At 39.4% G+C, this 26,191-nt stretch overlaps 1 protein-coding gene across 3 annotated transcripts in view; it reads right to left on the bottom strand.

Moving 5' to 3' along the window:
• plppr2b (phospholipid phosphatase related 2b) overlaps positions 1 to 26,191 on the bottom strand; it is a 155,999-nt gene that overhangs the window by 99,391 nt on the left and 30,417 nt on the right. For all 3 annotated transcript variants that reach the window (XM_088341543.1, XM_088341544.1, XM_088341542.1), the window contains one exon: positions 20,550 to 20,657. In XM_088341543.1, the coding sequence (XP_088197669.1) occupies positions 20,550 to 20,657 (108 nt within the window). The remainder of the gene's footprint in view (positions 1 to 20,549; positions 20,658 to 26,191) is intronic.

Below are 26,191 nucleotides of genomic sequence, written 5' to 3'. Positions count from 1 at the left end.
GGAGCTAGCGAAGCGGCTAGCGCCGTTATAAGTCTTCGGTACCGTCTGTAATCATGGTAAATGCGAACTCACGACCAAATAAGATCATCGAGTGCTGGTGGAAAACATCGAAGCGCACAGGGAGCGCAGTTGCTGTGTTTTGCGGAAACGTGGCTCACGTTTAGCATTCCGGACGCTAACGTGTAGCCACTCGGAGCTACCCGGAGCAATCCGGCTTCAACGCCGCTAAACAGAGACACGAAAGCCGGGGAGAATCGGAGAGGAGGCGGACTTGCTAACACGAGGTGGTGTATCCCTGGATTTTCACAAAGAAAAGTTTTCCATCTGCCGCAGGGATGTCGAATTTTTGGACTGGCGTGACGTCATCCACTTCGCTACAAGCACCCCTAGGGCATCATGTTCATCTGTTAATAAACAACGGGGTAGACTGCTGGAAGTGTGAATTTCCCTACGGGGATGTAAAGTATCTATCTATCTATCTATCTATCTAAATTGGCCGCATCTCTGAATAAGCCGCAGGGTTGAACGTTTGGGCAAAAAAAGTAGCGGCTTATAGTCCGGAATTTATGGTAGGCTCAGAATTGAAATCTTATTTACACCATACAGTATATGCATGTAGCTGAACAACAAATAGAGCGAGAAACAAGATGATGTCAAGGGAAATCAATTACTTTTACAGCGTACACTATAAATAGGTCATTGTGGCACAGCCTATAGACTTCATTCCATAATCTACGGGGACAAGAAGCTCCATATAACGTTACGGCCCCTCCTCCCATTCGTTTCAAGGAGTAACAGGTGGGAAGTTGGCAGCTAACAAGTGTTTCCGCCGTTCTCCCGACAACCCAGAAATCCCGGCGCAGCAGAATATCGGACAGGTTCTATTCATGGAAATAATGAGTGGATGAGCGCTGACTGGAGGGAGGGTTTTCTACTAATCATCCATGTGAACGGCATACTGAAAAGGGAGCCTGAAGATTGTGGGATTTTTTTTTTAATTAAATGAGTGGGAAAACGGGCTCAGCGATTAATCAGGGATATACTTTAAGTGTGAAGCGCACGAACACGTTTCTCCCATCTTATTCATACTGGAATGAATTAAAATAGTGGCCGGTTAGAGCCACAATGGGAACACATTCGGCATACCAAACATGCAAGGGGTATTAGTTCGTAACCCATACCTGTCAACCTGTCCGTTTTTGCCGTATAAAGTACATTTATAATGCATTTGAAGACGTGTACGACGTACAAGAAAATCTCTACGGAAAAACGCAAATTTGTCAATGAAGGGTATCATCCGGTATACACCGACTATTACGAAACGGCAAATCAATCAGGTCAAACGAGTTCGCCGCGGTAGCCTCTATCTCGGTATCGTTTTTTTTCGTTTTAAATGAAGCGAGCGGTTTGATGTTACTGTGCGCATGCGTCTGCCGCCTTGTGATTTCCCATCATGCCTTATTCCGTGGTAATTGTGTAGTGAAAGGAAGTCCGTCTCTTTTTAGAGAACCGTCTTTTTCGGCTCGACTCATTAAAGAGAGCTGGCTCTCAAACGGCTCACTTGCTTTGATGCAGTATATTACGAATTATTATGTTGTATCTCATCTCATCTCATCTCATCAGCTGTACAGCTTATCCTCATTAAGGTCGCGGGGGGGCTGGAGCCCATCCCAGCCATCTCCGGGCAGTGGGCAGGGGACACCCTGAACTGGTTGCCAGCCAATCGCAGGGCACACGGGGACAGACAACTCACTCGCGCATTCACATCTAGGGACAATTTGGACCGGCCAATTCACCTGAAATGCATGTTTTTGGAATGTGGGAGGAAACCGGAGTGCCCGGAGGAAACCCACGCAAGCACGTGGAGAACATACAAACTCCGCACAGAAAGTCTGGAGCTGGATTTGAACCTACGCAGAAGGTTCCCATGACATGAACTGTGCCGCACATGCGCTAACCAATGCGCCGCCGTTCTGCCCTATTATGTTGTATAAAGAAGTATAAAAGGAGAAAATGAAAAAAGACAGGTTTTTGGTTATCCCTTTAATGAGTATATTACCAACAATAATTTAATTCAGAAAATGAATTAATAATTGAATAAGAAAATTCTACTTAATTATAGTTGCATGTATGTTTTCCTTCTACAGTGAACGTCCAAGCTACTTCATTTTGAACTTTTTTTTATAATAAACCACATTAATGTCGAGCAACTCAGTATCTCACAACAAAATGTTAATTAAATATGTATATGATATAACGAAACACATGTACAATATAACATGTTAAACTACATAAATAATAAAAATATGGTGTAAGATTATTTTGTATTTTGTAAGGGGATGGAGCCCTGGAGCTCGACAGGTATGGTAACCCGTGTGCTTACGTGGAAAAGCGGAGTTTAAATTTCTTGCGAGGAGGTTGGGGAGAGCCGAGGAGTGTGAAACAAAATATATTTTTGGGAAAGGAAAGAGAAAACGCTCCACAAAAGTGTTGCCCGGAGGTAAAAGATGTATGGAGGCGCAGTCATTCAGGCAAAGAATGTGGATGAAAAGTGTGAGCGCGGAAGGAAAAGAAGATGTTTTATGGTGGAGAGCAGCGGGCCTCATGCATCCAGATAAACAGGACGCTATTTATAATTGCTGCAGTCGGTGCTCTGCTAACTTCACTACAGTAATGGAGACGTGTTCAAGACGCCAGTACACCTACAGTATGTCTGCATATTGAGGTCTCACCACAGGTCTGTTAAAAAGGCATGGATCACATTTTAAAGGACGTAAGGAAACGCTTTGAATCGCCTAGATGTTTCTTCACATTGATTAGAAGTTGTTTCATTTAGTGCCATTTATGGATAGACTTATACTAGACTGGAATGAATAAATGAATGGATTCATCTTCCAGCGCGGAATAGTAGACCCCCCGGCAGTGTTCCCTCTAAGCTGCGCGCGTGCGCAATTGTGCACATTCTCAGCGCACAAGAAAATCTAGCCAGCGCACAAAAATCAGGGCTCAAAATTACTAATTAAGAAGGGACTCAAGTCAAAGTTACAGTGCATGAAGGTAAAAATACACGGGTTCCCCTGACGTTGTGTCCTAAAGGCGGTATTTTGAAGTGGAGTCGAAGGAGAACAGAGTACATGCAAACTCCACACAGAACAAAAGGAGAGTAAAGTTAGTAGAGTATGTCGAGAACCGGCTTCTTCGGATCGGCTCACTAAAAGGAACCGGCTTTTTCGGGTCCTAAACGGCTCTTCGGGTTGTTTTTGCTTCTTTATTCCCAACATGACCAAATATTAAGTAAAATTATGCACAAAATGACTTAAAGGAAGGGGGGAATAGAACAAAAAAGAAAAAAATACCAAAATGAAAAAGGAGTCAAAAACTGAGAAAAAAGAAACAAAAGGAAGAGAAAAAAAAGAAGAACAAATTTAGAAAAAAGCCAGAAAAAAAGAAAAGAAAGAAATAGAGGAAAAAAGTAAATAGAGAACTAAAAGAAAAAAGTACCAGCTTGGACAAAATAAACACAATGAGATTTTTTTTAAAGGAATTTTTAAAAAAAAGTAGAAAAAAAACACGGAAAAAAGAAGAAAAAGTTTGTGTTGCATTCAAATAATTTCCAATTATATCAAGTCAATCTTGTTGCCAACATTGTACTTCTACTAAAAAAATGTGATTAAGTACAGTTCTGTATCTTACAACCGACTAAATAAGCCCCCAAAAATGTTAATATTATGCGACAAAATATATCAGGAAATGAAAAGAAATGGATATCTTGTGAATGAATTGTAAAAACAAACGACGTTTGTAGGCCCTACAACCTTTGCAATAGTACATGAGTCAATTCATTCAAAAGAGAAAAATTATTTTCCAATGCCGGAAACTCAGCAAAATGTAACTTGATGTCAAATTTTGGACATGTTTGATAATGAATTATCTTGCCACACTTGGGATTATGTTGGCTCACTGTTGTTTCAAGCGTTGCTCACCGACTTTGTGTGAATGCTCAGACCCGTAAGGAAAATTAGAGGGAACATTGGTTGAGACATTGAAAGAATGAATTTTTAGTTTTTTTGGGGGCTTGGCCGAAGAAAAATGAAAAATTACAGGGGACATTGCCCCCCGGGATAAGACACTAATCTGTTCCGAGGTTGGAAATTGCGGTAATGCACACCGTATATAAATCACTTTTGAGAACTGTTATGCACTCTACCGTAAAGCTTATTATGCAGAAATAAGCTTTATGGTAGAGTGCCTAACAGTTTCAATACAAGCGATTTGAATAGAAAAAGGCAAAATAAACATGTTACCTGCTCAAAAGTGATTTGTATACAGTGTGCATTACCGTTTGATTACATTCACAACAAATACAAAGACGGAATGGTTTAAGTTGTATTACATTCCCAACAAATGCAAGACGAAGTGGTTTTGGTTATATGTTCGCCATTAAATTCCCTAAAAGTGATATAAAAGTGAGATAAAATGAGGTAAAAGTGGTTGTAGTAGCGACGGGATGCAAATCTCGGCAAGGATGCATTTCTCGGCATAACGCCGGCTCGGCAGCTTTTATACCCGTGGTCCACACGATAAAATGACGCGGAAATGACGCGATGAGGAAGCGGAACAGTCGCCGGCGTCTGTTTTGCGGGCATACCACCGATGAACAGCGGGTTGGCCAATTTTGCGCATTTTCCATCGCGGGCAACCACGGGCAAAAAAAAACCCGCAAAATTTTACCCGCGATACAGACGCAAACGGCTGTGTGACCGGGCCCTAAGATTGGTGGAATGGGTGGTCAGGAACAGGAATTATGATCCAAGCCCTGACTCTGACAGTGAAACTTTTCAATTGACTTCGTCCCTTTGCATTTCAGAGGTATGACTTCTATTTAATAGTCCATCAGATTTCAAAGAGATTTTTGAGCTTATATAATGTCAGAAAATATTAATACTTTTGGGAGCTCTGATGGAAACGAAAAAGACAGGCTTTCACATCTCAAGACGAGAACGGGCAAATGGAAGGAAAATGACGAGTCAGTAAGAATAAAAAAGAAGTTTCAAACTTGGAAAGTCGGCACACGAGATAAAATGGGCGATCCGAGATAGTGTCGGACTAGCCTTAAGACAAATACTGATAAGGAGCAAAGCCGTCAACACACAGATGGAAGGAAACAGAGCATCAGACAGCAGATTGTGGAAAGATTCGCAGCCGGAAACATTTGCAAAGAGATGAAGTCAGCAGCAAGAATGCAGTATAGGAAAAGAAATAGAAGGTAGGTAATGAGATGGTAATGTAGAAGAAGAAGAAGAAGTGAGAGCCCTGCGGCGAGAGCTATGGTATAACTGTTCAATTGGAACATTAACATAATGTAAATTAAACTATTGATCTAGTTATTACCGCAATTGCCAAAGCAGACTGAGACCAAAAAACAAACACTCATGTGATTTAAACTGTCACAACACTGTGGAGGAAATTTGGCTCATTCCGCTTTGCAAAATTCAAATCTGCCATATTGGAGGGTTTTCTAGCATAAACTGCCCATTTAAGGTCACACCACAGCATTTCAGTTGAAATCAAATCTGAACTTTGACTTGGCCACTTCAGAACATTCATTTTGTTTTTTTTGTTTTTTGAGCCATTCAGAGGTGGCCTTGATAGTGTATTTTGGACCGTTGTCCTGCTGCATAATCCAAGAGCACCTGAGTTTGAGGGCAAACTGATGGCTAAACGTTTTCCTTTGGGATCTTCTTGTAAGAGCAGTAGCTCAGGAGGTAGAGCGCTTGTCTTGGGATCAAGGGATCCTAGTTCGAATCCCGGCTCGTCAGTGTTACATGTCGAAGTGTCCTTGGGTAAGACACTGAACCCCTAATACCCCCAATAAGCAGGTTAGCGCCTTACATGGCTACAAGGCCGCTATTGGGAAATGTGGAGCACATTGTAAAGCGCTTTGGGAAGTCATTGACTTGAAAAGCGCGATATAAATGCAGATCATTTCATTTCATTTCATTTTAAAAACCTGAATTCATTATTCTGTCAACCTGTTATTTCTGTCAAATAGGTCCAGGGGGCAATTACTTTTTCATATGAGAGCAGATAGGTTCATTTTTATGCCTTAATAAATGAACTGGCGAGGAAAGCGAGCTCTGTTGTGGGCACAGAGCTGGACAGCCTGACAACAGTAGCTGAGAGACGGGCACTGGAAAAGCTGCGGTCAATCATGGACAATCCATCGCATCCACTACACAGCATTATCTCCAGACAGAAGAGCAGTTTCAGCAACATACTGCTGTCACTGTCTTGTACTACGGACAGACTGAAGAGATCTTTTCTTCCTCATGCCATGAGGCTCTTTAACTCTACCCGGCAGAGTAAAAGCCCACATTAAACCACACCCCCTACATTGCATATTACCGAATTTTATTGCTATATGTATTCTGTGTAGCACTAATTGGATATTCTAAATAACACGCTTGCACATTTGCACGTCACATTGGGTATTTGTATATTGTATTTTCTTTGCTTTATTATTGTATTGTTTTCAGCTCAGGGATGCTGCGGGAAATGTGAATTTCCCTGCGGGGATGAATAAAGTATCTATCTATCTATCTATCTATCATGAAATCAACATTTCAAAACTGCATTTTGTATTCCCTTGGATTGTCTCTGTGTGAGATTACATTCGATTTGATGATCTAAAACCTTTTTGAGAGATACCTATGCAAAAAACACAGAAATATGGAAGGGGTAAATTATTTTTCACGGCACTGTGCCAAAATGGCGTGAAGAAGTTGATAGAATAGGGCAAAGAAAACAAGCGTGAAGATAAATCGAACCGCCTTTGCAATGGCAAAGCTTATAGAGAGGAAAAATGCAATGGGGTGGTAAGGAAGCGCTCCAATGGGTATACATTATTACTCAAGGCAATGGGTGTTAGAGAGCAATGACGGTTCTTGGATCTGTCGAGAAAGACTGAGGAGAAGTTGAGAGGCTGTCAAAGAAAATTAAAGGCCGATGAAAGGTGCGTCATTGAAGTGTTACATAAAAAAGAGCTTGAAAAAAATCCTTTTATCTCCAAAGGATGTCAGGAGTAAGCCAATGTGAGAGAACCAGAGGGAAATAAAAGCATTCTTATAATGCTGGCTGAACCTACAGGGATTGTGGGTAATTTGTGCATCTGGAACAAAGGTGTGTCGTGTTGCATGGTAAAGCTATTAATGTTGGATGCAGCGCGAAGAAGAAATCCTAAAATGAGTGCATCCAAGGAAAGAGGTGGGTTCTTTTTTGATTGGGGAATCAAAATGACTACGGAATGTGGATGAATTTTCAGAAAACAAGGTTGAGTTCCCTGTATGCTGCGTGCGTGCGCAATTGCGCACTGCTCGCACATTCTCAGCGCACAAGAAAATCTAGCCAGCGCACAAAAATCAGGGCTCAAAATGACTAATTAAGAAGCGACTTAAGTCAAAGTTACAGTGCATGAAGGTAAAAATACACGGGTTCCCCTGACGTTGTGTCCTAAATGCGGTATTTTGAAGTCGAGTCGAAGTAGAACGAAGTTGAGTAAAGTTAGTAGAGTTTGTCGAGAACCGGCTTCTTCGGCTCGGCTCACTAAAAGGAATCGGCTCTTTCGGATCCTAAACGGCTCTTCAGGTTGTTTTTGCTTCTTTCATCCCAACATGGCCAAATATTATGTAAAATGATGCACAAAATGACTTAAAGGAAGGGGGAAATAGAACAAAAAAGAAAAAATACCAAAATGAAAAAGTAGTGAAAAGCTGAGAAAAAAAGAAGGAAAAATTTGGAAAAAAGCCAGAAAAAAAAGAAAAGAAAGAAACATAGGAAAAAAGTAAATAGAGAACAAAAAGAAAAAAGTAACAGCTCGGAAAAAATAAACACAATGAGATTTTTTTTAAAAAGAATTTTAAAAAAGTAGAAAAAAACACGGAAGAAAGAAGAAAAAGTTTGTGTTGCATTCAAATAATTTCCAATGATATCAAGTGAATCTTGTTGCCAACATTGTACTTTCACTAAGAAATGTGATTAAGTACAGTTCTGTATCTTGCAACCGACTAAATAAGCCCCCAAAAATGTTATTATTATGCGACAAAAGATACCAGGAATAAAAGAAATGGAAATCTTGTGAAAGAATTGTAAAAACAAATGACGTTTGTAGGCCGTACAACCTTTGCAATAGTACATAAGTCAATTCATTCAAAAGAGAAAAATAATTTGGCATTGCCGGAAACTCGGGAAAATGTAACTCGATGTCAAATTTTGGACATGTTTGATCATGAATTATCTTGCCACACTTGGGATTACGGTTGCTCACTGTTGTTTCAAGCGTTGCTCACCGACTTTGTGTGAATGCTCAGACCCCTGGAAAATTAGAGGGAACATTGGTTGAGACATTGAAAGAATGACTTTTTAGTTTTTTGGGGGGGTTGGCTGAAGAAAAATGAAAACGGATACAAGGATCTCGAAAAAACATTGTAAAAAAAGTGTTCCTTCAAGTCTTTATAAACAAGACATTTCTCATAAATTTGCTTTTTTTGTTAGCTGCTACCTAGAATTTGGCTAATGTTTACATGTTGAACTACAGAGCTAATTATTTACAGTTAAGGGGTTTTAACTCGTAAACTATGTGTTTGAAATCAAAGCAGTCAGTCCCTGAGGTTGAAAGTTGGCGCCATTTTATGTGCAATGAGGATTAAATTCAATGTTTTTGTGTTTCAAGTATGGCAAATATGCGAGTGTGACACTTTTTGCATTAGGCTGGGCCGACTATGCTCATCATCAGTTTTCTCCTCCTGTTTTCTATTTATTGGCCTGTCCGTTAAAAGCTAAAATTCCCCCAAAGATAGACTATTCAGTGAAACTTCTACAAGCTATTGTTTTTCTCAAAATCACTTTACTCAAAGTACTAAAGTAGAATGAACTCACTTGTGTTATTAGCATTCAAAATATATCAACTGATATTGTTTTAAGGCACTTACCCTAAATTCCGGACTATAAGCCGCTACTTTTTTGCCAAAAGGTTAAACCCTGCGGCTTATTCAGCGATGCGGCCAATTTATGTAATTCTTCTAACGGCCGCCAGCGGCGCTCGAGTACAAAAGGTAAGATTTAGACCGGTGGAATATATGCGCCGAGGAAGACTGCAACTTCTTAGCTTGTGCACAAATTAAATTAGCGTAGACATATCCTCATCATGCAAATTGCAAAAAGAAAGGCACATGACGCAGCTTTCGAGCGAAACGCAATCGAGCATTCCGATAAAGAAGGAAACAGAGCTACTGCACGTAAACTTTACTTTGCGAGCGTGTTGCTAGCGTGTCTTTGAATAAGGGAGCGTGGGACGACGCCTATATGACAAAGTCTCTTTCCCATACTGAAGGAAGACGACTTTGTTGACGCCAGTTATAAGGAGGAAGATGAGGACGGTTTACTGTGATTTCTATATGTATGGATTTTTTTTTTTTAACAGACCCGTTTACTGTGTTGCGAGCGTGTTGCTAGTAGCGTTTTGCTACCCTTCACAAGCACGGTTTGGGATGAAAGTTATAATATTATTATTAAAGCTTTGAAAACTCTCTCGGTGTACCGTCTTTCTTTGTAAATATATGTAACCATGTATAATATGTATTTGCAACTGTATATTTTTGTAATGTATTTATTTTAGAGACTTATTCCGATATGTTTTCCACGGGCGAATCAAAAAGAAGGGGCGAAAACAACGGGGGCTGACAGGAAGTGGAGTAAAGGTGAGACGTGTTTGTGGACGCAGCGGACAATAGTGGATATATATTTTTCCCACCCTTACCTTTGGAAATATACATTGTTTTTCCTTGGATTATTTTCAACGGGACCCGGACTCTGCAGGTCGGCATCAAACCTTAAGTACCGGTATCATTTTCCGTTCATTTTGCCGGCTGTGGTTTTTGGACTGTATACTTAATATTCAGTTACAATCGCGGGACTCAAAGTCGGGTTTGGGTTAATTTTGTGATTGTGTTACATGTTTTAATGTGGGCGCATGCGGCTTATATACAGGTGCGGCTTGTGTAAGTACAAACGCGGTTATCCTCTTAAAATATGGGTGGGTGCGGCTTATAATCAGGTGCGCACTATAGTCCGGAATTTACAGTAAATGTTTCTTTAAAATTCATTTTATAATGTGCATTTGAAGTCAGTGCAAAATAAGTGTTTTAAATTATTATTCTCATTTTCGTCCCTTTGTCATTTCGGCCTAATGTTACACATTTTCGCTTTCAGACCCAAATTTTTATTTTGTTGCCTCCCAACTAATTTGTTGCTTTTCCAAATCAGGATCGCCCAGGACCACATGGGAAATTATGCAAGACCAAAAACCGGCATAACATATGCAAATTGGTTTAAATCAGTCCTCCCTTACGGGCAATCCAACTTTGTTTGAAAAAAAAAAAAAACACAAACTTTTCTATGCCAGCCTTAAATAATTTAACTTCAATTCGTTGGTCACAATTCAAAGACGCAGAGTGGAAAACAAAGCTATCCGGCCGATCGTTGCAGCGGCTCGATGGGGCTGCAAGCGAGGATTGTGTTAGCGGTGGCACGGGCTAATTGGGTTTCGTTCCTAATTAGGTCAATTAATTAGGGAATGTGGCTGAGACCAAGAGCGCTCCGTCAGGCCATTTGAGGATGACGTCGAGTGAGGGAGCGAAAGAAAGTCGTGGGAAAAATTCAGGATTATATTAGTCAAGGTAAATTGGCCACGGATGGGGTTTCCCTACCAAAAGAAAGCAATCACCTGTTTATTTTTTGGGGATCCAACTATAAACTTCCATTAAGTGAATACATTAAATCAGGGGTGTCAAACTTATTTTAAGTCGGGGGCCACACGATAGAACAAACATTCTGTTGGGGGCCGGACTAATAGGTTAAAGAGAAAGAAAAAAAGGGATAAAGAAATAAGAGAAAGAAGGAGGGAAAAGAAGAGAGAAGGCGGGACAAAGAAAGAGAGAGAGGGAGAGAGCGTGAGAAACAAAAGAGATAAAAAGAGAAGTCGTGAGAGAGGGGGAAAGAAATGGAGGGGAAGAAAGATATCCAAAGAGAAATAGAAAGACAGAAGGAGAGAAAAGAGAAAAAAAAGCGCAAAGGGTAGGAAGAGAGAAAGACAAAACAGAGAAAAGGAAAAATTAAGTTAAAGCAATAGAAGTTAAACAGACAGAGAGAGAGAAAGAGACAAAGAGCAATAAAGGAAAATAAAAAGAGATACACAGAGAGTGAAGGAGACAGAGACAGAGAGTGGGAGAAAAGGTGTGGAACAGAGAGAGAGAGAGAGAGAGAGAGAGAGAGACAGAGAGAGAGAGAGACAGAGAGATAGAAATAAATACAAGTACAGTGTCTATGTGAGAGGGACCTGGCTTTGACAACATCAAGTTGACATATTTCAACCTGCAGCTTGTTTTTTCTCTTGTGCTTCTCTGAGTTTGTCTCGCGGGCCGGATTCAATCCCTTGGCGGGCCTGATCTGGCCCGGGGGCCGCCTGTTTGACACCTGTGCATTAAATCATCACCATCCAAAACCAGCAATCGCAAATCTTAGCACTTCTTTAGACAGCTCCTCGCCAGTGTTCTCTCTAAACTGCGCGCGTGCGCAATTGCGCACTGCTCGCACATTCTCAGCGCACAAGAAAATCTAGCCAGCGCACAAAAATCAGGGCTCAAAATTACTCATTAAGAAGCGAATTAAGTCAAAGTTACAGTGCATGAAGGTAAAAATACACGGATTCCTCTGACGTTGTGTCCTAAATGCGGTATTTTGAAGTCGAACGAAGTTGAGTAAAGTTAGTAGAGTATGTCTAGAACCGGCTTCTTCGGCTTGGCTCACTAAAAGGAACCGGCTCTTTCGGGTCCTAAACGGCTCTTTGGGTTGTTTTTGCTTCTTTAATCCCAACATGACCAAATATTAAGTAAAATTATGCACAAAATGACTTAAAGGAATGGGGGGATAGAACAAAAAAGAAAAAAAATAACAAAATGAAAAAGTTGTCAAAAGCTGAGAAAAAAAAGAAACAAAAGGAAGGGATAAATAGAAGGAGAAATTTAGAAAAAAAGCCAGAAAAAAAGAAAAGAAAGAAATGTAGGAAAAAAGTAAATAGAGAACAAAAAGAAAAAAGTAACAGCTCGGAAAAAATAAACACAATGAGATTTTTTTTAAAGGAATTTTTAAAAAGTAGAAAAAAACACGGAAAAAAGAATAAAAAGTTTGTGTTGCATTCAAATAATTTCTAATTATACCAAGTCAATCTAGTTGCCAACATTGCACTTCCACTCAAAAATGTGATTAAATACAGTTGTGTATCGTGCAACCGACTAAATAAGCCCCCCAAAATGTTAGTATTATGCGACAAAAAATACCAGAAAAAAAAAAGAAATGGAAATTGTTGTAAAAACAAATGACGTTTGTAGGCCGTACAACCTTTGCAATCGTACATAAGTCAATTCATTCAAAAGTGGATTTTTTTTTTGCGTTGCCGAAAACTCAGCAAAATGTAATTTGATATCAAGTTTTGGACATGTTTGATAATGAATTATCTTGCCACACTTGGGATTATGGTGGCTCACTGTTGTTTCAAGCGTTGCTCACCGACTTTGTGTGAACGCTCAGACCCGTAAGGAAAATTACAGGGAACATTGCTCCTCGCTATCTTTGCTACCAAATATCCGTAACAACTAGGCCAGCGTTGGTTGTTTTATCGTTCAAAAATTTTTCCGGACCAAGTTGGGAGTCCAGCATCAGTTACCATGACGATAGTTCCAGCTGAAAAGCAAACTATTGCCATGACAGCCAAGATTCTTTGTTCTCATTCTACAGGCTTTGAACTCAGACCAGTAGAACCATTGCATCGCTTTTTCTATTGGCTTTTGTTACCGAAACCAAAGTAAATGTATCTGAAAATGTACACAAAAACATCAAATAAGACGAGCGTTAGCATTTAAAAGATTGGCAAAAAGTAAAAAATAGGATTCATTAATCGTAATTGTTGTTTTGTTCGTTTTTTTAAAGAAAAACAAATGTATAATTACCGTATTTTCCGCACTATAAGGCGCACCTAAAAGTCTTTTTCAAAAGCTGACCATGCGCCTTATAATACAGTGCGCCTTATTTATGGATCAATATTAAGTCGCAAAGTCTTGCAACTAACTTGCCGCCGCCGACTCGATTTTCCCCCGAACGCCAAGTAGTCCGTGGTGTATGCTGGGATTTATTTACCGGCGTTTCATTGGCTAACCAATGTGTCAATCATCATTTGAATCGATCACTATTGGCTGAAGTTATTCGGAGCCTCGGATTGGCTAGATGGCCAAAACAAACCCTGCAATTGGCCTAGTTTAGCAATGGCGTAGCAAGCTTAGCAAGCTTGCTAAAGTACACCATAGAGAAACATGTTTTATTAGTCTGTATTTGCAAATAATTTACTCTCCTGGATTTACTTCACTCACGGTTGTAAGAAGACCATGATTGCGTATCATATTAAACGTGAGAACTTAGGTGAGCTATGCAGCTTTATATTTTCCCGGTATCTTGTTTTAGAACGATCTTGATGTTGCTGTGATGAGTTGAGTGAATTAAACTCAATTCCAAGTGTTTATTGTCATATGCACAGTAAAGTTGCGAGCGAAAAAGAAAATAGAAACTAAGGAATGGTTGGCATTTCTTGAATCCCAAGACTTTAACCTTCCGAATGATATTTGGAAGGATGCATTTGAGTGACATCGTACGGACACCGCATCCGCACGTGTCTACGACACGTATTTGCTTCTTTGCAAGCTTTGGGAATGTTAAGGGGCTAATCAGTTGGACTGAATCATCTGACTGTTTTGTCCACGTTCCCATTGTAGCGCCTTATAATCCGGTGCGCCTTATGTATGTCAAATATAGGACCAAAAACTATTTTTTGGGGGTGCGCCCTATAACCCGGTGCGCCCTATAGTACGGAAAATACGGTATATTTTTTCTTTTTGAATACGATGAAACAGCCTTTTGAATGCAACAAAGGCAACTTGTCATCGCCCTGGATAATTGAATCAATTGTATGCAAACCAGTGGACTGAACAAAAATCAAGCTTATTTTGTCACTTTCCGAACTGATGTGCCCGTTGTTTTCTTTAATCCGCCTTGAAAAGCTTCTGAAATGATGGGAGGAAGAAATGTGAAGCCAAGTGGAAGGAACAGGAGATGAAATGAGGAGAACATTAATATGCAAATGATTCATTTTTTGCATCCGATGTGCACGAGTTACTCTTTTAAATCTTGTCTCATTTTGAGATCAAATATATTGAGATATGGTTGTATAAACACTGTTCCTCATTAGCCAGCTTTTTGTACTAATAATTTAAGAGGCCAGTTCTACATGCTTTGTGTTTGTTGAAAATTACAGAAAGGATTTCCAAATAGAGTGGAACCTCGGTTCTCGACCATAATCCGTTCCAGAACCCTGTTCGAAAGCCGTTTTGGTCGATCACGGAAAATCGTTTTTCCCATTAAAAGTAATGTAAAATAATTTTAATCCGTTCCAACACCCTGAATATTTAGCAAGAACGTAAACATGAAGCTAACCCAGGCTAATCGTACGTTCGCGTTAGCGTAATCTTCCGTAGAAAAGAGTACGCTGAACGTGTAAAAATTAAAAAATCAAGTCGTTTACACGTCATTTAGCACCCGGGTCTCCAAAACAAGTGGTGAGCGGTTAAAGGATAAAGAAAAGAATAATGAATAGGAATTCTTACCTTTGTGGTGCTCAGCAGAAGCCATGCTGTATGTATAGCAAGATCGAAAACTCGCACACCTTCTTCATATTTTGCTATTACTTCTTTCTTAAATGCAATAGTTGTACGCACTACTCTTCTTTTTTCACCTGTAGCAACTTTGCTGCTTGCACCAACCTTCTTCCGAGGCATAATTAGGGGTTAAAACACTCCGTTCACCGATATTCAAAATGAAAGCAAAAAGAAGTGCGCGCTCACGTGACAACAGTACTTCACGAGGGGTGGGGGCAATCTACACTCGTACGCCGCTCAGCATCGCACCCTAGCGTACCGGCGTTCGAACTCCGATTTTTTGAACAAAAAGCAAAGCAAGAATTTCTCAAAATTTTTGGTCGAGAACCGATTTGTTCGAACTGAGAGGCGTTTAAAAACCGAGGTTCCACTCTAATTGAAATATTTTTTTCTCATCTAATTTTTGTCTTATGCGTTTGAGTATCTACGAAACCTAAGATTCAGAAATAGGTCTAGGTTAGCAGCAGATATTCTATGGAAAATTTGACTTTGAAATGAAAGACATTGTACACCTGAAAAGGTATTTATTTATGGAACAATTTAGATCAGAGGTAGGGAACCTATGGCTCGGGAGTACGTATGGCTCCGCACTAAAATGTAACTCTTGCACATCTCTCTGTGGCATTTCATCCCGATTTTGGTCCATATAAAGCCGAAGCAACTTAATGCAGAAGTTCGATAAGAAACCATTTAAACTGATAAATGAGAACGCTGGCAAACGACTTTGATCAGGTGAGCAGTACAGGTGGGCGGATCCCTGCACACAGCGCAAGGCACTTCCTTCTCTCTCTCTCGCTCAGTGCAGTGAATAAGACGATATGCTTATAGTTTGCAGTAATTTGTGACATTTTTACAAAAGACTTTGCATGCACATTGTTTTGAAACCGATATTAAGGACAAATTGCGTGGAAAAAAATTGCCTCAACACTCTTAACTGAAGGTGGAAGAGAAATTGTAAATGGCATATTTACATTGATTGGGGACACAGGAATTAGCATTATTATCATTTCATACATTTGATTAAATCGTCAAATGACACACAGTGAAATAAAATGTGCTGAAGAATTAGCTTTTGTCTTGAGAGCGTGTTTGGCAGTTTTTTTCAATTTTGTCTGAAAATATATGATGTGGCTCTCTCAATTTCTTTTTAAAACATTTTTTGCTTTTATGGCTTTTTGGGTCAAAAAGGTTCCTGACCCCTGAATTATATGATGACTTACAAAATATCCCTCATTTAGAGCTATCCTATTTAGATAGATAGATAGATAGATAGATAGATAGATAGATAGATAGATAGATAGATAGATAGATAGATAGATAGATAGATAGATAGATAGATAGATAGATAGATAGATAGATAGATAGATAGATAGATAGATAGATAGATAGATAGATAGATAGATAGATAGATAGATAGATAGATAGATAGATAGATAGATAGATAGATAGATAGATAGATAGATAGATAGATAGATAGATAGATAGATAGATAGAAAGATAGATGTCTAGACAGACAGATAGATAGATGTCTAGATGTCTAGATGTCTAGATGTCTAGATGTCTAGATAGATAGATAGATAGATAGATAGATAGATAGATAGATAGATAGATAGATAGATATCTACCTTGGTCATATTTCTTGAGAGGGGTGACAGCAAGTAGAGCTAAGATTCATGGACCGAGCCCGAACCTGAACCCGAACCCGAGGCAATTTCGGGCCGGGTCGGGCCTGAAATGTCAGTCATACGGTCGGGTCGGGTCGGGTTCGGTCCTGCTTTTTTTTTTTTTTTTTTTTTTTTTAATTAATTAATTAATAATTATAAATATATGTTCATTAAAAATATATACTTAAACTATGTATGGATACTAGACCAAGGAATACTTGTTATAAAATAAATAATTTGGATAAAACGGAGAAGGAGCTGTAATTGCTTTTAACGGAGCCAGAGCATGCTCTGTGCACGTGACGTGACGTGAATGCTGTCCTCTTAATAATCTTCCCCTCCGCAAATTCGCGTGATTTTGGCCTGGTATCCCCGATATGGAGTCGGACCAACAAGAAGTTAAGGATAAACTCAAGAGAGGAGAACTGACGAGGAAAACGCACTCTGGTAAGAGTTTTAATAAGCGTTTTATATAGAATACGATCGCTTTTGTCGGAAGTGTACATTGACGTTGGTGACATTTTCATCCGCGTTAAAAAACGCAATTTGCAGAATAAAATCACGCTTTATTGTTTAAATAAACGCGTTATATAGACTAGGATCTCCCAATTATTATAATTAGCTCGCTTTATTGTTTTAATAAGCGTTTTATATAGAATACGATCAGGGGGGGGGGGGGGGGGGGATTTGCATAGGAGTCGGAAAAGGGCACAACACGTCAACACCCCCTCAATGATAGTGCCGCGCTAAAATCTTAAGGACGTACTACTACTGCTGCTGTGGATTATGGCCCAATGATCAAGTCGTCAAAATGACGGACGCCCTTAAATGTTTTCGCTACCTCAAAAAAAAAAACCCGTCAATGACAGATTGTCGCTTAATGTAACATCTGCAGTGCAGACACAGAAATATAAAAGATGTAAATGTTTATACAGTTTTATTTAACTTAGGCCTAGATGTTGTAACAAAAGGCAGAGTTTAATTTGTTATCATAAATCACCCCTCCTTATAAATAAAATATGTAATTTCGGGCCCCCTCGGGCCGGGCCAGCAAATCCAGTTAATTAGTCGGGCTCGGTCCGGGTCGGGTTTAATACCCCTCAGGCCTGCGTCGGGCTCGGGTGCTTTTTTTGGCCCCGATCTTACCTCTAACAGCAAGACAAATATATGCAAAAACAAAGAAAAGAAAAAAGGAAAAAGTAGCCAAAATCACCCAAAAAGTCACCATGGCCAACCCAAATGGCCAAACACCCAAACAAGTTAAGCACTTCGGCACCCAAGTTGGTCATACTTTCGGCCCCCCAGATGAAACGAGACACAAGAAAGCGCCAGTGTCATTTAGAGCAATTTAAAAAAAAATAAAGAAGATTAATAGCTCAAGTTTATTGGGTTATTATATGTCATAAGAGTCACTAGGGAGGATTCCAATCAGAGAGCACCCCACGGTACAGAAGACCTCTCGGCATCTGCTGCACCCTTCAATCAAACGGTCCACTCTCACACTAACCCAATAGGGGAAGCCGCGGAAAGAGCCTCTTGCTGGGTCTGGAATAGGAGAGAGGAGTTAAGCTGGGGACCAAGAGAAGATGGGCAGTGACTGGCCATCACTACTGGCCCGCCAACTCTAGGGCTTTGTGGTTTAGGGTCAAAACATCCAGTAACAGTTGGACACCACCTGGAGACATCTCCTGGTTGAAAGCTACAGTCACTTTGTGAGTGACTGGAAGAGGTAGCACTAATTAGTGTATGTAATAGGCAGGGTTGGGTAGGGTTACTTTAACTGGATTACTTTCAATTACTTTTGGATTACTCCAATACCAAATATGCTAATAAAAGACAAAAGAAACTAAATATGAATAAAATGATGACTCACAACACGCGGTAAGCTTTCTCTCCTGGCTTTGATCTCTTTGATCTCCGGCAAAACGAACATAAAATGCGACAGAAACAAAATGAAAATAAATCCAAACAGCTTGCCAACATCATTTTTGCCGTTCCATGTATTCCGTTACTCCCCAAGCCGGCACAAAATTGAGTAATTTTATTCATGTTTAGCTTCTTTTGTCTTTTATTAGTATATTTGGTATTGGAGTAATCCAAAAGTCATTGCAAGTAATCAAGTTAAAGTAACCCTACCCAACCCTGGTAATAGGGATACTATTCTAAGTCTGAAATGCCATTTCTTTGTTTTCTAAATTTCTGTTGTGGGGTAAGGTGCTGTTTTCTTGTTTTGATTTTGAATACATCTTCCAATGGAGTAGAGGTAAGCATTTAAAAGCTTCGGCTTCAGCCTGCTCCCTTAAGCTACATACTTTTGTATTGTATATCCGTATTGTGGTTGGTTGGTTGGATCCCTTACCCACTGAGGTAGTAAGGGCACCATTTTCCTGTGGTGTGTCTTAGATAAGTACAACCTGGTGGCGAAAATCCCTCGCCATGCCAACATACGTTTCCACCCGGCCTCGAACGGGACCTTTTATGTGATAAGAAAATGTACTAACCACCGCACTACTACGCAAATAATTTGTTCCCTGTTGTCAATCAGTGATTGATGTTTTTGTGCTGTGCCTAAATAAATAAAACCACAAACAATAAACTTCTAAAGTCACAATGAAATATAAAAGTCAATTTTGGTAAAGTAATGTAGAAGACAAATATGGCGTCCTGTGCAGAAATAATTATTGCTGCTGTAAATTGGGTAAGATGTTGACCACACTCACAACCAGTGTTCCCTCTAAGCTGCGCGCGTGCGCAATTGCGCACTGCTCGCACATTCTCTGCGCACAAGAAAATCTAGCCCGTGCACAAAAATCAGGGCTCAAAATGACTCATTAAGAAGCGACTCAAGTCAAAGTTACAGTGCATGAAGGTAAAAATACACGGGTTCCCCTGACGCTGTGTCCTAAAGGCGGTATTTTGAAGTCGAGTCGAAGGAGAACGAAGTTGAGTAAAGTTAGTAGAGTTTGTCGGGGAACCGGCTTCTCCGGCTTGGCTCACTAAAAGGAACCGGCTCTTTCGGGTCCTAAACGGTTCTTCGGGTGGTTTTTGCTTCTTTAATCCCAACATGACCAAATATTATGTAAAATTATGCACAAAATGACTTAAAGGAAGGGGGGAATAGAAAAAAAAGAAAAAAATACCAAAATGAAAAAGTAGTGAAAAGCTGAGAAAAAAAGAAACAAAAGGAAGAGAAAAAAGAAGGAAAAAAAAAAAAAAAAGCCAGAAAAAAAGAAAAGAAACGTAGGAAAAAAGTAAATAGAGAACAAAAAGAAAAAAGTAACAGCTCAGAAAAAATAAACACAATGAGATTTTTTTTAAAGGAATTTTTTAAAAAGTAGAAAAAAAAAACGGAAAAAAGAAGGTTTGTGTTGCATTCAAATAATTTCCAATGATATCAAGTGAATCTTGTTGCCAACATTGTACTTGCACTAAAAAATGTGATTAAGTACAGTTCTGTATATTACAACCGACTAAATAAGCCCCCAAAAATGTTAATATTATGCGACAAAGTATATCAGGAAATAAAAAGAAATGGATATCTTGTGAAAGAATTGTAAGAAGAAACGACGTTTGTAGGCCGTACAACCTTTGCAATAGTACATGAGTCACTTCATTCAAAAAAGAAAAAGAATTTTGCATTGCCGGAAACTCAGCAAAATGTAACTTGATGTCAAGTTTTGGACATGTTTGATGATTAATTATCTTGCCACACTTGGGATTATGGTTGCTCACTGTTGTTTCAAGCGCTGCTCACCAATTTTGTGTGAACGCTCAGACCCGTGAGGAAAATTACAGGGAACATTGCTCACAACCTCATTATAATGTTTTTTTTTTAAAGCGTTATGACGCCACAGTGAAAAACGTAGTCTATCACCCCACCCACATTGCGCATACGTAATAAGGACCAGATGGCGTGCTCCTGTGACTTCTCAGGAGTCAAATTCAAGAAGACAGGTGTGAACTGTTTTGCAAACCTCCTCATGAATAGGGAACGGGACTTTCTTTTGCTTCAAAAGCTGCCATCATATTGGTCAACGAGATTCAAAGTGACCCACTTAAAGTGTCTCACCTCAACAAAGAGGAAGCAGGGCACAATGTAGGTGCTGGTCTTTTGATAGCCGCCGTCGCCCAGAAGTTTCATCTCTCGCCTTTGGGCTGCCAGCCTTGTGTCAATCATCTGTAAAAGTCGTTGGAAAAAGTTCAGTTCACATGATTTGTTATGGTACAAAGTGAAATGAGCAAAACAGTTGGCGATTCAATCAAGAATTACCGTAAATTCCAGACTATAAGCCACTACTTTTTTCCCTAACTTTTAACCCTGCGGCTTATTCAGTGATGCGGCCAATTTATGTAATTTTTCCAACGGCCGCCAGCGGCGCCCGAGTTCAAAGGTAAGATTTAGACCGGTGGAATATATATGCGCCGAGGGAGACTGCAACTTCTTAGCTTGAGCACAAATTAAATTTGCGTTAATTTACCCCCATCAGGCAAATTGCAATAAGAAAAGCACATGACAAAGCTTTTATGACAAAATGTATTTCCGATACTGAGAAAGATGGCTTTAATGGCGTCATTTATACGGAGGAAGATGATGAGGATGGTTTACAGTGATTTTTAAAAGTACGGTATATTTTTTTAACTGACCCGTTAACTGTTAGGTGAGCGTGTTGCTACCTGTCACAGTCACAGTTTGGGATGAAAGTTATATTACCGTATTTTGCGCACTATAAGGCGCACCTAAAAGTCTTAATTTTTTTCAAAAGCTAACCATGCGCCTTATAATACAGTGCCCCTTATTTATGGAACAAAATTAATTCGCAAAGTCTTGCAACTAACTTGCCGCCGCCGACTAGATTTTACCCCGAACGCCAAGTAGTCCGCGGTGTATGCTGGGATTTATTTGCCGGTGTTTCATTGGCTAACCAATGTGTCAATCATCATTTGAATCGATCACTATTGGCTGAAGTTATTCGGAGCCTCGGATTGGCTAGAGCGCCAAAACAAACCCTGCAATTGGCCGAAAAAGATGTATCAATCATCCGTTGAATCGATCGCTATTGGCTGAAGTTATTCGGAGCCTCGGATTGGCTAGATGGCCAAAACAAACCCTGCAATTGGCCGAGTTTAGCAATGGCGTAGCAAGCTTAGCAAGCTTGCTAAAGTACACCATAAAGAAACATGTTTTATTAGTCTGTATTTGCAAATAATTTACTCTGCTGGATTTACTTCACTCACGGTTGTAAGAAGACCATGATTGTGTATCATTATTGAACGTGAGAACTTAGGTGAGTTATGCGGCTTTATATTTTCCCGGTATCTTGTTTTAGAACGATCTTGATGTTGCTGTGATGAGTTGAGTGAATTAAACTCAATTCCAAGTGTTTATTGTCATATGCACAGTAAAGTTGCGAGCGAAAAAGAAAATAGAAACTTAGAAATGTTTGGCATTTCTTGAATCCCAAGACTTTAACCTTCCGAATTATATTTGAAATGATGCATTTGAGTGACATCGTACGGACACCGCATCCGCACGTGTCTACGACACGTATTTGCTTCTTTGCAAGCTTTGGGAATGTTAAGGGGCTAATCAGTTGGACTGAATCATCTGACTGTTTTGTCCGCGTTCCCATTGTAGCGCCTTATAATCCGGTGCGCCTTATCTATTGAAGATATAGGACCAAAAACTATTTTTGGGGGGTGCGCCCTATAACCCGGTGCGCCCTATAGTGCGGAAAATACGGTATTATTATTAAAGCTTTGAAAACTCTCTCTGTGTACCGTCTTTCTTTGTAAATATGTGTAACCATGTATAATATGTATTTGCAACTCTATATTTTTGTAATGTATTTATTTTAGAGACTTATTCTGATATTTTTTCCACGGGCGAATCAAAAGAAGGGGCAAAAAACAACGGGGGCTGACGGGAAGTGGAGTAAAGGTGAGACGTGTTTTTGGACGCAGCTGACAATAGTGGATATATATTTTTCCCACCCTTACCTTTGGAAATATAGACTTTTTTTCCTTGGATTACTTTCAACGGGACCCGGACTCTGCAGGTCTGCATCAAACCTTAAGTACCGGTATCATTTCCCCCTCATTTTGCCGGCTGTGGTCTTTGAACTGTAAACTTAACATCTAGTTACAATCGCTGGACTCAAAGTCGGGTTTGGGTCACTTTTGAGATTGTGTTACATGTTTTAATGTGGGCACATGCGGCTTATATACAGGTGCGGCTTGTGTAAGTACAAAAGCGGTTATCATCTTAAAATGTGGTGGGTGCGGCTTATAATCGGGTGCGCTCTATAGTCCGGAATTGACGGTATATATTAAAAGAAAGCAGTACCACAAATACAGTGTTCCCTTTCCCTTTGACAGTGGCGTCCTCGGTGCATCCCCAATTTATTTCTATTAATTGGTTTTGCAGATTGTTGCGTGTATGTCCGAATTTTAGCATCAATTTACGGGTGCCATTACACAAAAAAAAAAAAAGAAATCAGAGAAATGCCTTCAGTTTCTTGGGCCCTGGTTGGGAAAATCGAAAAGAACTGTCTGCACAAACAGTGACGAATAATTAACCCGATACGCGTGCTGTTTGTGAGCAATCTGATCAAGTGGGCAAACAATAGCAACGTCATTACACAAATGGATGTATTTTTCGCATTTACCTTTTAACGTTAATTAATCACCAAAATCAATGAAGTACCTTACTTGTTTGCTATCCCTTAAAAAAAAAAGAGCTCCATTGTTGTGTTCCATCTATTTACACAGTGTTGCGTATGTGACTTTCCAGGAGCACGGACTTACACTACATATGGCGACAAACGCATTTGAATTCACTATATATGGTCTGAAACACATTTGCCGAGGGGGCAGAAGATAAAACAGAAATGTCCTGGAGAAAGCAACCAATACACACAAGAGGGTTTTTTTTAGAAAATTTGTGACTATAACTCATCTCTGTACTACAAGTCCCAGAGTGCTTGGCGGCATAAAAATATCCTAAATAAGAGAAATTGCGCTTGATAGTACAAACAAATTATTTTTGTCATGCTTTAGTACATATATTTTATCTATTTGTTTTATAATTGGTGGAGTTCCCTTTAATAATGGTGGTTATAGAAAGAATTAACCACAAATATTGAGTGAATACAGTCATGCATTCCAACACTTGACTTATATATTCTATTTTTCAGAATAATATAAAACGTATCCAATGTTTCATCCAAGGAAATGAAATGAACTGCATTTATATAGCGCTTTTCAAGTCAAGACTTCCCAAAGCGCTTTACAGTGTGCTTCACATTTCCCAATAGCGGCCGTGCAGCCATGTAAGGCGCTAATTGGGGGTATTAGGGGTTCAGTGTCTTACCCGAGGACACTTCGACATGTAACACAGAGGAGCCGGGATTCAAACTGCGATCTCTTGATCCCAAGACGAGCGCTCCACCTCCTGAGCCACTGCCGCAAGTAGTATATCCTTTTTTATCTTATCTTTTGATCTTTTGAGGGTCACCGGACCTAAATCATATCCAAGCTGCATTTGGGAGATCTGTGGACTACACCCGAAACCAGTCAACCAATCAGTCACGGAGAAATATAACTCAAAATATTTTTACTCTTATAACTATTCCAACTGAAAAGTAATAAAAGTGAACCATAGACCTTCAGCCGCTGGTGATCAAGTCTAAACTAAACCAAGACCGCTCAACCAGGACAGAACAGAGGTCTTAGTCATTGGCCCTGAAAGTCAAAGATAGAAACTTACACCAAATCTACTAGATTTCAAATCGTTTTATTGTGTTAAAAATGTAGGCGATATTTTCGACTCTGAGCTCAGTTTTATAAACAGTTAATCAATGATGAAACATAACATGAGCTCTAGCATTTGTTTTTCTGAATCAAAGAGAACACGTCAGCGAGTACTTTTTTAAATTGCATTTGTTGCTACATCCAATCATTCCATTTTATGCAAGTATACAGAGAGTGAAAGAATTGCAATCTTTAGCAAAAAAAAATATAGCAGTGACTTATAAATAAAACAATTTAGGATGATAGACAAAAACATACAACTTCTTACTTGGAGAACTACCGAAATAACAACGCTCAGTCAGATTGGTAGGGAAAAAGATGAAACAAAAGCACAAACTGAGGAACATCAACCCAAGTTGAAAGAGCAAAAGATAACACCGAAAGCTGAAATTCTGCTTGCGCCACAACAAACAATGCTCAACAAAAGTAGGTCGTATTTTCATCAAGATGAGGGGGACAGACATAAGCACTGCCTGCACATTCTCAGCGCACAAGAAAATCTAGCCGGCGCACAAAAATCATGGCTCGAAATTGCTAATTAAGAAGCGAATTAAGTCAAAGTTACAGTGCATGAAGATAAAAATACACGGGTTCCCCTGGCGCTGTTTTCTAAATGCGGTATTTTGAAGTCAATGTCGAACGAAGTTGAAAAGTAAAGTCAGTAGAGTTTTTCGAGAACCGGCTTCTTCGGCTCGGCTCACTAAAGAGAACCGGCTCTTTCGGGTCCCAAACGGCTCTTCAGGTTGTTTTTGCTTCTTTAATCCCTACACAACCAAATATTATGTAAAATTGTGCACAAAATGACTCAAAGGAAGGGGGGAAATAGAACAAAAAAGAAAAAAATACCAAAATGAAAAAGTAGTGAAAAGCTGAGAAAAAAGAAACAAAAGGAAAAGAAAAAAGAAGGAAAATTCAGAAAGAAGCCAAAAAAAGAAAAGAAAAAAAAACAAAGGAAAAGTAAATAAAGAAAAAAAGAAAAAAATTACAGCTATGAAAAAATAGACACAATGAGATTTTTTTTTTAAGGGAATTTGAAAAAATAGAAAAAAAAAGACACGGAAAAAGAAGAAAAAGTTTGTGTTGCATTCAAATAACTTCCAATTATACCAAGTGAATCTTGTTGCCAACATTGTACTTAAACTAAAAAAATGTGATTAAATACAGTTCTGTATCTTGCAACCGACTCAATAAGCCCCCAAAAATGTTAGTCAAGTCAAGTCAGGTCATTTTTATTTGTATAGCCCTTAATCACAAAGAGTCTCAAAGGGCTGCACAGGTTATTGCACAGACTATTATTTCAGACTATTATTACACCATCCCCTGATCTGGAACCAACATGCGTCAAAAGATACCGGGAAAAAAAAATGAAAATCTTGTGAAAGAATTGTAAAAACAAATGACGTTTGTAGGCCGTAAAACCTTTGCAATAATACATGAGTCAATTCATTCAAAAGTGAAAAACATTTTTGCATTGCCGGAAACTCAGCAAAATGTAACGTGATGTCAAGTTTTGGACATGTTTGATAATTAATTATATTGCCACTCTTGGGATTGCCGTTGCTCACTGTTGTTTCAAGCGTTGCTCACCGACTTTGTGTGAACGCTCAGATCCGTAAGGAAAATTACAGGGAACATTGGCTATGAATATGAATGTTTTTTTAATGGTGATTAATAAAAAGGGTGAACGGTTGACACCTTAACATGAAGCTCATCAAAACACTTATGAACAGTATATGTAATTTTACAAAGTTGAAGAAAGGAGCATCGCTTATTCCAAAGCCTAAGAAATCCTCAATTGAGCTAAATCCTTGAACTGCTGGGGTTACAAGCAAAGCGCAGAAGGGATGAGCAAAAACAAAAGAAAAAGATAAGAGACTAAAAAGTCATGATGCAGACTTGGGG

Source organism: Urocampus carinirostris, chromosome 8 (assembly GCF_059441175.1).
Source record: "Urocampus carinirostris isolate Australia breed hairy pipefish chromosome 8, RoL_Ucar_1.0, whole genome shotgun sequence".
Taxonomy (NCBI): domain Eukaryota; kingdom Metazoa; phylum Chordata; class Actinopteri; order Syngnathiformes; family Syngnathidae; genus Urocampus; species Urocampus carinirostris.
This window is presented reverse-complemented; position numbering and strand designations above follow the sequence as displayed.